Source organism: Temnothorax nylanderi, unplaced genomic scaffold (assembly GCF_030848795.1).
Source record: "Temnothorax nylanderi isolate EJ_2023f unplaced genomic scaffold, tnyl_v1.0 TNYL_tig0081_pilon, whole genome shotgun sequence".
Classification (NCBI taxonomy): Eukaryota; Metazoa; Arthropoda; class Insecta; order Hymenoptera; family Formicidae; genus Temnothorax; species Temnothorax nylanderi.
Genome location: NW_027249143.1, coordinates 443175 through 455116, shown reverse-complemented (window position 1 = coordinate 455116; position 11942 = coordinate 443175). Strand labels below are relative to the sequence as shown.

At 41.6% G+C, this 11942-nt stretch overlaps 2 protein-coding genes across 5 annotated transcripts in view; one reads left to right on the top strand and one right to left on the bottom strand.

The window, feature by feature from the left end:
* Positions 1–1413, bottom strand: part of Dnalig3 (DNA ligase 3) — a 37113-nt gene extending 35700 nt beyond the window's left edge. The window contains exons 1-2 of one of the 3 annotated variants that reach the window (XM_071709742.1): positions 1189–1413; positions 954–985 (exon numbers count right to left, since the gene is read on the bottom strand). The gene's annotated coding sequence lies outside the window, so the exon portion shown is untranslated. Of the gene's footprint in view, positions 1–450; positions 799–953; positions 986–1188 lie in introns of those variants that run through there. The other 2 variants (XM_071709744.1, XM_071709741.1) reach the window with 2 other exon arrangements.
* A 1033-nt stretch (positions 1414–2446) lies between these two features.
* Mys (position-specific antigen beta subunit myospheroid) lies at positions 2447–9483 on the top strand. Of its 2 annotated transcripts, none has more exons than XM_071709727.1 (10): positions 2447–2647; positions 3162–3342; positions 3486–3798; positions 3876–4104; positions 4179–4263; positions 4478–5125; positions 5288–5599; positions 5913–6113; positions 6317–6820; positions 7028–9483. In XM_071709727.1, exons 2-10 carry the CDS (start codon positions 3163–3165, stop codon positions 7091–7093), a joined length of 2538 nt encoding a protein of 845 aa, XP_071565828.1. In that variant the 5' UTR covers positions 2447–2647; position 3162; the 3' UTR covers positions 7094–9483. The 2 variants fall into 2 exon arrangements, with proteins under 2 accessions (XP_071565828.1, XP_071565827.1); XM_071709726.1 differs by lacking the exon at positions 2447–2647 and adding an exon at positions 2774–2920.
* Positions 9484–11942: the final 2459 nt, after the last annotated feature.

The following is an 11942-nucleotide window of genomic DNA, read 5'->3' as shown; positions in this document are numbered from 1 at the left end:
CTCCGTAATCCGCGAAAAATATATATGTATAAGAAATATTATAAAAAAAAATATATAAAATAAGTAACAATATTAATTATCACTATCTTTACTAAAAGCTTTCATTAGACTTAAATGACGAGTTTTCGAGTAATTTGGAGTATAAAATAATATAACACACGAGCCAATGTGTAGAATAATATAAAATAATTTAAAACAATCTAGAACGACATAAAGCAACATAAATTCGCAGTAACACTTGCTGTCTGTCAACGCGTTATGAAAATATTCAAAAAAAAAGAAACTGGAGTACTAAATGCGGGAAACCTGAGGGTAACGTTGTTCCCTAGTCAGGAAAGATAACCTCTTCGAGCGACGTACGTGTCCGCGGGTCGCGCCGCTTCTCTCGAATGCTCGCGTTTCGCGGTACTGCCCGTAAAAATCCGTAAATGACGTGCGACAAACACTCACCGAAATGAAACACGGTTTCTCCGCCGTCCTTCGACAGGATCAAGATGACGTGACTGCGCTGACTGCGCACACCACGATACGATATGATTATGATAACGAATATAAAACGGTCGTGCTGTTTAAGCCCCTTGCACAATGCCAGGCAACAGGCAATAGGAACAGGGAATAGAAATCAGAAATCATGTATAAATGCAGAATAAACAGTGACACAGGCAATAGGCACAGAGTTTCCGTCACGTTGGAAATTCTGTGCCTATTGCCTGTTGCCAAACAATCATAGCATTCGAATTTTTTAGGTTGTAATTAACGATTTTTTGGTTATTTCCTGTTCCTATTGCCTGTTGCCGGGCATTGTGCAAGGGGCTTTACACAACGAATTTGACACGCTGCCTCGCGCGGACTATTTACCGACGTAAGACGTTTTGTAGTGGTCGCCCTGCGGCGCGCTCCGTGCTTTCTAATGAAAATCCTACGTATCTAACGCAAGATAATTTCGTACATACCGATATGTGCAGCAGCGAAGTTTTGTTTCAATCTAAAACAGAAATATAGGTATTCAGATTACAGTGGAGTTCCTAAGATGATATATCTTTCAAAAAGCGATTTATTGAATTTCTACTCGGTTTTTTTTTATACGTTTAAGTTTTAAGATAAATAAAGATCAGATTCTTACGTATAGATGTGCAGAAGTAATGAGTAAAAATTTTACAAATGAAATTATAGTTCTGATTTACTTACCCCGCGGTTGTTTCGCTGTTGCACGACACCTCCCCGGGCCTCCTCCTCCTCTCCTGTTTCTCACCTCCACTGGCTCCGCTCCTTCATGGCATGAACAGCACACAGAGTACGTATTCGAAAATCTGGTTAGTCCCGATCGGCACTTCACGCGGCGTCATCGAAACTACGATCGTACGTAGCATCGATGAAAAATCACTCGTCGTATTCACGCACCGCGGTTGCCTCGCCCGCGTTTTCTGCACTTGGAATGAAAGATAGTGGGTCGGTTCCGTTTCACGCATATGCGCGCATTTTCTATAGTAAACGTTACGTATGCTGTAGATAAATGCGCGCAAATGCGTGAAACGGAACGGACCCTGTATGTAGTATATGCTCGTGTTTTTCGAAACAATTGCCATCTCGCGTTATAATGAGAATGAATGGACAGAACAGACGAAGTAAAATTGAGGACGCCCACGTTGATCGAAGCACTGCGAAATATGCCGGCCGTCCTTCCCTCGCTCGTCACTCGCGCAATGGAGTAAATTTCGCGAGATACATGTCTCGATATAGATCGTCGATGTGCGCAAACTGAATTTGTGTCACGCGATTGACAAATCCCGGCTGTAATTATACAGCTGTATTTACTGATTAAATGTATCGTGACTCCTGACGCCCGCGGCCCGCGCCGCTCGATCTGTTCTGTACTCGCGACGTTTCTTTTTTCTTTACTGATCGACCGATTCGAAAGAGGCACGGACAACTTCACTCCGATGCCGCGCGACATGACTAAAGACTGAAGACAAGTCCAATTCAAACGCGACGATCCGAAAATACAAAATCAGAATTATAATATGTATTAAACGCTGACGCGATAAATTATATATTATTAAACACTTAAATTATTAAATAATCAATTCTATTTGTTAACAAAACGACATTATAGTTGATCACTAATTAAATTAATCGGAGCTTAATCAGGTCGTCTTTAAAGAGCGTGACGCGTGACGTTGATCTTATCTTTAATCGCATTGATAATTGCCAACGTGAGAACGGTGAGAACGAAAAGAGCACGATCCGAGAGAATCCGAATTTATTTTCTTCGGGGCGCGTTTGCAATAAAGCCGAATGCGCTAATCGCATAACGAACGACCGACCAATCCGCGTCGCGCGTGAACTTAGCCGCACTCGCGGCGGACGAATCCGACGAATGCGGCGCGACGCGACGCGACGCGACGCGACGCGAGAGACGAGACAGACGGGAGTGCGAACAGTGCGAACACTCCCTACGGAGTACGGAGTAGTACGGAGTGGTGCGTGCGCGTCGGTGTCGGTGCGTCCGTTTGATGGATTGCCATTTATGGTGATCCCGAGTGACGACGGGGAAACATCAACCAAACATCACGCCTGGGATGCTGTAGAATAACACGGGGGGAGGAAAAAAACGAAGGAGGAAAGACGCTTCGTCTCGCGCAAATAAGTAAGCACGCGTCGCACGCTTTTCCCCATATCTCTCTCTCTCTCTCGGCACGAACCTCCGCCGCGCTTATCGTCCGCACGCACGGACATCGGAGTGATGATGCTCCGCAAATATAAAGATGACGGCATCGCCGTCATATGAATAAGCGGCGGTGTTCGCACGAAGGGTGCGCGTCGCGCGACTGGGCAGTCCCCGGTCGATCGTTCGACCCGATCGCGATTCTCTCGTTTCGCGTTGTGAAACGGTTCCCTGAGGGAAAATGGGAACAAAATCGTACGTAATCCGAGTCGCGCTACTGCATCAGCCCGTTGAAAACTCTTCTATCCGACGCAGACTTTTCTCTTAACTCTCTCGTCTGTCCAGCTGCTTTTCCCTATTCTAACGCTGCATTGACTGTTCTTAGTTTAAGTTTCTTATCTCCTTCTATTTTTTTTATTATTTTTCAATTATTTATCCATGCGAATGTTTTTTGCTAGGTCAAAAGATATTTATAGGCTTACCCGCGTTTTTGCAGAATGTTCGGCAGCTCAAAATGGATCCTTGTGTTGGGGGTGGTAGCAGCGAGCCTGTTGGTCTCGTTTGCACAAATTTATCCACCTCCTCCAGAGAGGTTGACCGGCATGAATCCTTGTATCAGTAAACAGACATGCCATGAATGCATACAGACTCCGCATTGCGCTTGGTGCGCAGCACCAGTAAGTTTGATCAAAAGTTCTTGTTTTTTCCCTTTACGTAGCTCTTTTGTTGATAGAAAGTTGAGAAAAATTTCAGATAATATTTGACATATTTAATTTGACGTTTGAGCGATATGAATTTTTAAGTGGTTTTGCTTTTGCAGAAATTTCCAGAGAAGAGGTGCTTCCTCCCGAATATCAATACCAAAATATTTGCAACGTGTCCTCCTGAATACACATGGAACCCAGACAATGTCTTCAGCATGCTGCGGCACCGGAACTTAACGAAGGGTGGTTACACCGCTGGCGGCACAGGAGGAGGAGGATTCGTTACCGTCGATACTTTGCACTCCAACTCTTCGTCTTCCAGCTCGTCGTCTTCGCATTCTCACAAGGAGAGTTGGGGCGGTAGTGGAAGTAGAAGGCAAGAAGCTGTACAAATGTGGCCGCAAGAAGTTAATCTGAAGCTCAGAATAAGTAAGTTATTGTTGCTGTTTGAAGATAAAGTTAAAATTGTGAATGTTTTATTTTATTAATACATAATTTTTTTTCAGATGAAGCTTACAGAATGTCCTTTGCTTATTCCCAAGCGGAAGATTATCCCGTTGATCTCTATTACCTTATGGACTTGAGTAAATCCATGGAGGACGATAAGAAGAAACTGTCTGATTTGGGCCAATTATTGGTCGAGAGTATGAGTAAGATTACCAGCAATTTCCGTTTGGGTTTCGGTAGCTTCGTTGACAAAGTCGTGATGCCGTATGTCAATACAGTGCCAAAATCGTGAGTTTCAAGATTTCTCATGCAAAGTATATCATGCTGTCACCAATACTCATTTTTTTTATCTTTAATCTCAGTCTTATCGAGCCGTGTGATGGTTGTGCGGCGCCTTATGGGTACAGGAACATCATGAGGCTTTCTCAGGACACGAGCAAATTTGCGGTACAAAAATATCCATAGATAAATATAAATAGCACATGTACAAATTTCAGATTAAGTATAAATCTAATTAATTTTGAAACTAAGATCTCTAAATCGAGATTAATTCTACATTTTAGTTCTCTAGATTCAGAAGAGCTTCTAAATTAATTTTGGATTCAAATTAATCGAAAATCTTCTTCTATTGATTTTTCTAGAGAAACATTCTTGTTTACAGGGATTAGTACGCAACGCGTCGGTGTCCGGCAACCTAGACGCGCCAGAAGGTGGTTTCGATGCAATCATGCAGGCGATAGTTTGTCGAAATCAGATCGGTTGGCGCGAGAAGGCGCGCCGACTGTTAGTATTCTCAACAGACGCTGGTTTCCACTACGCGGGCGACGGCAAGCTGGGTGGTATCATCAAACCGAATGACGGCCTCTGCCACTTGGATATCGGTGGTACGTACACTCACTCGTCTCTGCAAGACTATCCGAGCATCTCGCAGATCAACCTGAAGGTGAAGCAGAACGCGATAAACGTCATATGGGCGGTCACCGAGGAACAGATCAACGTTTACAAGAGACTGACAAAGCATGTGGAAGGTTCCTTCGCCGGCAAACTCTCGGACGATTCCAGCAATGTCGTGGAACTGATCCGCGAGCAGTACGACGCTATCTCCAGTTCGGTGGAGATGAAAGACACTGCCAGCAGCGCGGTCAAGGTCAAGTACTTCTCGAGTTGCTTGGGTACCGGACCGGCTGTCGAGACGTCGAAATGTGATGGACTGAAAGTCGGCACGAAGGTGGAATTTATCGCGGAGATCGAGGTCACCAGTTGTCCGGCCAACAGATCGGAATGGAAGCAAAAGTTTGACATTTACCCGGTAAATCGCGTCATTATGCAAACATGATCAGTCAATCGGAAATATATACCAGTTAGTTTTTTTTTATTTTTATTTTTATTTTTATTTTTATTTTTATCTTCAATATTTATATATATTTTTTATTGTATAATGCATTACATCAATCGAGCTACTGTTTTCCAGGTCGGTATCAACGAGACTCTCACGGTGAATCTGGAGATGCTGTGTGACTGCGAGTGCGAGCGTAAAGGTCATATGTACGAGGAATACTCACCCGAGTGCAACGGCATGGGTACGCTCAAGTGTGGCGTCTGCGAGTGCTACGACGGATTCTTCGGCAAACACTGCGAATGTAGCTCACACCAGGAGCTAACTGGCTTCGATAAACACTTCCAGTCATGCCGTCCCGACAACACCACCCTCGTGGACTGTTCCGGTCGTGGCACGTGCGCCTGCGGCCAATGCGAGTGCGAGGAGCGAGAGAATCCGGACGAGGTATTTCCTAAATTCTCTAGCAGATCGATAAGTTCTCGTATGACGGATATTTATTTTCCGTTTAACCTGCGCATCTATTATCAAATCCAAAAATTTTTTTTTATTAATTAATATCTCAACAATACTTACATTTAATGAAAGATTTAAAAAAAATGCCTAAGAAAATATAACGAAAGGGGAAGATGGATAAAATTAGAAATAAATGAAACAAAATGAAAATAAGACGGAACAGATATAAATAAATGTAATTGTTGTGTTGTAATAATATTTACGCGAGGAATATTTGCGGCATTACGAATTTATACTCTTGCAGATAATATCGGGACATTTTTGCGAGTGCGACAATTTCTCTTGCGATCGTGATCAGGGTAAGCTCTGCTCTGATCATGGCACTTGCGAGTGTGGTCAATGCGTCTGTAATTCTGGCTGGACCGGACCATCCTGCAACTGTAGGTCTTCCAATGATTCCTGCATCGCGCCGGGAACCACGAATGGTGTGCTCTGCTCGGGCCATGTAAGTAACAGCAAAAAGACAACATTTACCATTTAATCTTTCTTTTCTGATATTCAGAATTTTAGTATAGTACAGTTAAATGTAATATTTGTTATACACACGTTCACATGTTTTAATAATTAAAAAAGAGAATTATGTAGTTACAAATTTAGAAAAGCTAGGAGATTTTACGCAAGATGTCTCTCATTTTTCACTATATAAAGGGCGACTGTATTTGCGGAGAGTGCATCTGTCATGAGGAGGGCAACATTCGATATTCTGGCAAACACTGCAATAAGTGCCCGACCTGCCCGAGTCGCTGCGAAGAGCTGAAGCCCTGCGTGCAGTGTCAGATGTACGGCACTGGGAACTACAGCGAGCCGGAGGAATGCGCGAGGAACTGCAAAGAATTCGTGCCCGAGGGCGTGGAAACGGTGATCGTCGACGTGGACAACGACGAGGTGCCATGCTTTGGCACGGACGAAGATGACTGCAAGTACAACTTCGTCTACTACTACAATGAGACAAACTGCCTGCAGGTGCGCGCTCAGAACGAGCGCGAGTGCCCGCCACAGGTCTACATGCTCGGCATCGTGTTGGGCGTGATCGCGGCGGTGGTCCTAATCGGTCTCGCATTACTACTGCTGTGGAAACTACTGACGACTATACACGATAGACGAGAGTTCGCCCGATTTGAAAAGGAAAGGATGATGGCGAAGTGGGACACGGTACGATTTGTATTTCTCATATCACAAACCATGATCAGATCGAGATTTTAAGAATTTGATTTTAATAAAACTTTAGTCTTAATTTTTACTACAAACAGAAAGAAATCTTGAGTACCTTAAGTAGAAGTACCTTGAGAAATCTTAAGTAGAATTTATTATTTATATGCTAATTGTTTTAATGACATTTTCCTTTTGTTCACTTTATAGGGAGAAAATCCGATCTATAAACAAGCGACTTCCACCTTTAAAAATCCGACCTACGCCGGAAAATAACGTGTCTCGAAACGGAGGAGAAGATAACGTGAGATTTTCAAGAAAGAATCGAATCGTCGCTACGACATAACGCGATTGCGAATAATTCGCAAACAATTGCGAGTGCCGATCGCGCGCGATTTGGTATCTTGTCTCGAATTTAGCAAGAGTTTAAATTACTCGAAACCTCAACTGCATAACGAGATCTAAAGCTAACGTTTTAGCGTATATAATTATTTAAAGGAACTAATATTTAAATATATATACGTATACTCTATTTTTTTGTTGAAATATTTGTAAAGAATGACTTAATACTGCCATATAACATAGACTGCATTTCGAATGCGCGCGCGCGCGCGTAAAACGCGCTATTTGTTTACGAAGTCGTAATGTTACATTTTACTGCGATCACGTTTTAAGAACCACGCTAGTTAGACTAATTCTGAGAATCAAGTGCCTTTAATGTCATTATCATGGTAATATCACTACCAAGCGTGCATTAACTCTTGATTTTTTTTACGTTTCTTACGATATACGTAATGACGTACCAGATGTTACTTGATGTGTGAGATATAATTCAGAGATGATAATTTAGAATCTGGAGAAAAACAAGTCCATACGATTTATTTCGCTTTGTCACGTCAGCTATTTTCTATACGCATTATATGCTGAGTATTACTATTTCTGTATTAGAATAAGTTTACGTTATCACTTTGAAGATAAAGAAAATCATTCAACAAATATTAGAAAATTACAAGTTACCAGAATTTCAAATTCTACGTATTGTTTTTTCAGGAGAACAAACTGGAATGCCTCGCGAACATTGTTTTTAATCAGAAAAATGATAAGACAGATATGAAACTTGAGCATATATAAGCATATATGTCTCGAGGCAATCACAGTTATAATAGCTCGAGATTTATTGAAATGCGAAAGCGACTGTAATTCCAGGACGAAGCGAAATAGACTGTATGTCAATCTTTTATTTATTCTCCAGCACTAGGGGAGGGTGGGGGATTTAATCCGAAGTGTATCGCACACATTAAATCACATCTCGTACTATGTTATATTTGCTATACATGGAAAAAAAGCATTGTTCTAATTTTTTCATTCAGAAACGAATAACTATCGAAGATTTTACTATTTACGCACTATTTACCAGTGCAATCTATAAGATACACTTTACACAGCGAAATTTGACGAAAATTTGCATTTACCTGCGAATTTTTTATTCTGTAACGTAATTGTTTTAATCGTTAAAGTGTATTTTTACGCAACTAAGGAGGACGCGAAAGTGTTTATAGGAAATTGTATAAATGTATAAAGTACTGTCCGAGACCCGAGTAGAAGTAAGTTTACTCCGTGTTATAACGTTAGCTCGATGATGAATAACTGCACGATTATGACTCGCGTATTATATATATTTCGTAAAAAAATATATAAAAATATATATATACATACATAGGATGCTCCTTAATTAAATGTCAATTCTTTATGGGGTGAATTCAGAATCAATGCAAGAAAAGATGTCAGATGAAACTTTATTTTTCGAATCGTAATAAAGTAAAAAAAATTTCTAAACGCGCGTCCTATTTTCGTTGCAATTTTTCGAAGACAAATAAGAAGCGAAAGTTGGAAAGTATTTCAGAATTGGAGTTTTCCACACTCTCTTTTGAAAAGTCGACGAAATATCTCATTTTTCTTTCTTGTTTTCGAAAGAGAAACAATTGCGGCGGAAGGCGGACTTGTTCAATTTGCCAATAAAGCCTGAACGACCTAACGTGAAACGTTCGTCTCGTCTCGAGCTGCAAATTCCCCCGTAAGTAAATTGACATACAACTAAGGGCTGACCCGTACGTCACGTAGTCAATCGGTTACGATATTTCTAACGTAGGAGGAGTGGAAGTAACGAGAATTCCGGAATATATGAAGTATAAATAATTCCGAAGGTAAACAGTTGCGTGCGTGACAGCTGAATTATTTATTTCAGTCTTCTCTCTATTCGTGAATCTCACGAGGAGCCAGATCGATCCGGAAGGACTTGGGGGTGCAGCGTGGCCTTCTCTCCATTGTGCCACGAGGAAAAAGAGACTAATAATAGCGCGGTGGAACGTGAAATCGCGAGCTCGCCGCGCGATCGTTATACACAATTATCGTGTTGTTTGTCTAAACCGTTTTACTCTCTTTTTTATGATTTTTTAACGGCTAATTTTACGGTACAGCTAACCGCGTCCTCACGACATTATTAAAAAATCGCCGTTTTTCTTTTATATATATATATATATATTATATAACTTCAACGAGAATTAATTATAGTCGATGTTACTCCACGTGCGATGTAGTTCGCAGACTCGATAGACTATATGTAAACCTTGTGCGAGGACTAATAAAGACGATGTGTTAGTAAGTTAGTAAGTTTCCTCATTTGCAGGGAGTTGCTCAGGAGCCGTGAGTACCGCCAACAATGTTTGCGGGTCATTGTGGGTCAGAATAGTAGGAGGGCACGGACTAAGGATGAAAAATCGATTTACGGCAAGATTAATAAGAATACTGATGTCCATCTCACAGCCGGCGCGGCGGCCGCGCGCGTATTCGTGCGTATCGCAACGCGAGCGTAAACACGAGCGTGGGGAACGAGAAAGAAGAAAGGAGAGAGAGAAAACATGTTGGATTATCTCCTCGTACGCGCTCTCTCTTTTCTTTCATATCGATCGGCTATCCAGCCGAGCCTCCTCGCGAGAATATCTCAATTCCGTGCAGGGGAAGATATCACGGACGTAATACGGAACGTGATATCTTCGCCTTGAAATTATCACTTCCGGGGGGCGTTATCAGAGTCGTTAGCGTTTTTCTTCCCGAGGGAACCACGAGCGTCCCGACGAAACGGTTTAAATTCGGAAACCGATGAAATAGGTGTTTGTCAACGAAAGACACGCTGGTATTAAATCGGCGATATTAAAAATATCTGAGCTGCGTCATATGTTTTTTCTCGTTATCTCATCAAATCTGTTTATCCGACAGAGAGATATGCTTAATGCGTATTCGATGATTCATCTTAATATTTACTTCCATAGCCGTGCTACGTTCTCTGTTAATGCGAGTGATAAGCCGGGGACGATGTGTTTCGGCGTGACGTGCGAAAGTTATACGCTTTATCTCTTTTTGTACAATTAAAGTCAACGGCGGTTTCATAAACGCCGCCGCGCCGGTGCGGTAAATTAATGCCATGGTTAGACGGCCGGTTTACCTGGCACAGCGTTAAATGTTAAACTAAAATATATTGCCGATTTTCTTTGCAGCTAGGAAAATTAATTATTTACATCGAGCAGGATGAATCGTAGGAAAATCTCGTAGCAAGAAATCTTACGAGTGCGAGACTTAAAGACTGCAAAAATGGGGCTTAATTACGTGGATAACTCTCGACAGTCTCGACCCTCGACTCTCCTTGCATCAACGACTTGAGAAAACACGTCAAACTACTAATACATGTTGTATTTTGTTTCACGTTTCTTATTTCGCTTTTATTTGAGGAATTGTAGAAAAAGAGAGAACAAAATTATCTTTATCGCAAATCGCTCAATCGTGACAAACAATAAGTAATCCCTCCTTTATTATTTCTCATTTCTCCAGCAATAACTGAATAAAATAATAAATTAAATTAATAAATTAATCTCTCTGCCAATATTTGTCACAGATTAAGGATAACTTTGAGCAGCAAAATTTCTATTCAAACTCTTTGAAATGGAATAAGGAGATAAGAGAGAAAAGATACACATAAAAGGTATATGTACGAACATAAAAACGCGCGATTCTTATTACGTATTTAACGCGATACGTAGCATTTTTTAAGTATTAAAAAATTTCCTTTTGTAGACTATCATAAAATTGAAGAAAGAAGATAATATGAAACTCATGATTGCGTCAGAAAGAGATAGGGGAGAGGGGGCAAGTCGCTATAAAGAATTGAGGGGAAACTGACCTGTCCCACTGTCCCCCCCTGAATCCTTGAAGTTTAAAACGCAAGGAGGAATCGACCAATCGCTCGCGCGATTTTAGTGGCATTTAGTGGCGTGGCATTCGTTGTTTCTCGCCCCCCCCCCCCTCCCCCCCCCCGCGATTAGTTGATCTCTCTTATCTCCCCACAGTGCAACTTTAGTTCGAATATTTCGCATTAATTAGCTAGTCGACGCGTTCGTTCAGAAAATGTGCTGGAGAACCTGTCGCAGCTCGAAACATTTTAACTCGAGACAGACACGAAAAAAGAAAGGGACAGCAAACTGGTTTTACTGATATTTTAAAAACATGTTTTCCCAGCTAGAATGCCTATACTTTGTAACACTCGAACAGGCGCATCGGAATAGTTAATGAAGAAATATAGCGCAAAATAACAAGAATAAGAAATTAATGATGATCGAGAGACGAGACTGAGTAAACAGTACCGAGAAAGAGCCAAGTAGAGCAAGTGATATTACGCAGGTGCGTTATTCGCGTGGGAAGAGAAAGAGAAAATGTTCCGCGTCGATTTTATGAAATGTTTTTCTCTCATACGCGAGAAATCTATTTTTGACTCGTCACGAAAACAAAAATACAAATATATCCCGCGCGTACACTCGGGGCTATTATATGTTTCCAACGTAAATTTAGGCACTTATCGAATAATACGAAATATATACGCTTCGGTATGTGCACAAGTTCGCAGGTTAAGGCATTAACGACCCCACACGTAGGTACGCGCGGGAAAAGGAGAGAAGGGACTGAAGGGAGGATTTCGCCATCTTTTTCCAAAATTCTCCGATTTCTCGGAGATATCCCTCCTTTTCGAAGGCAGGATCACGCGATGCGTAGGGGGTGTCGTAACAAGCGCGAACTC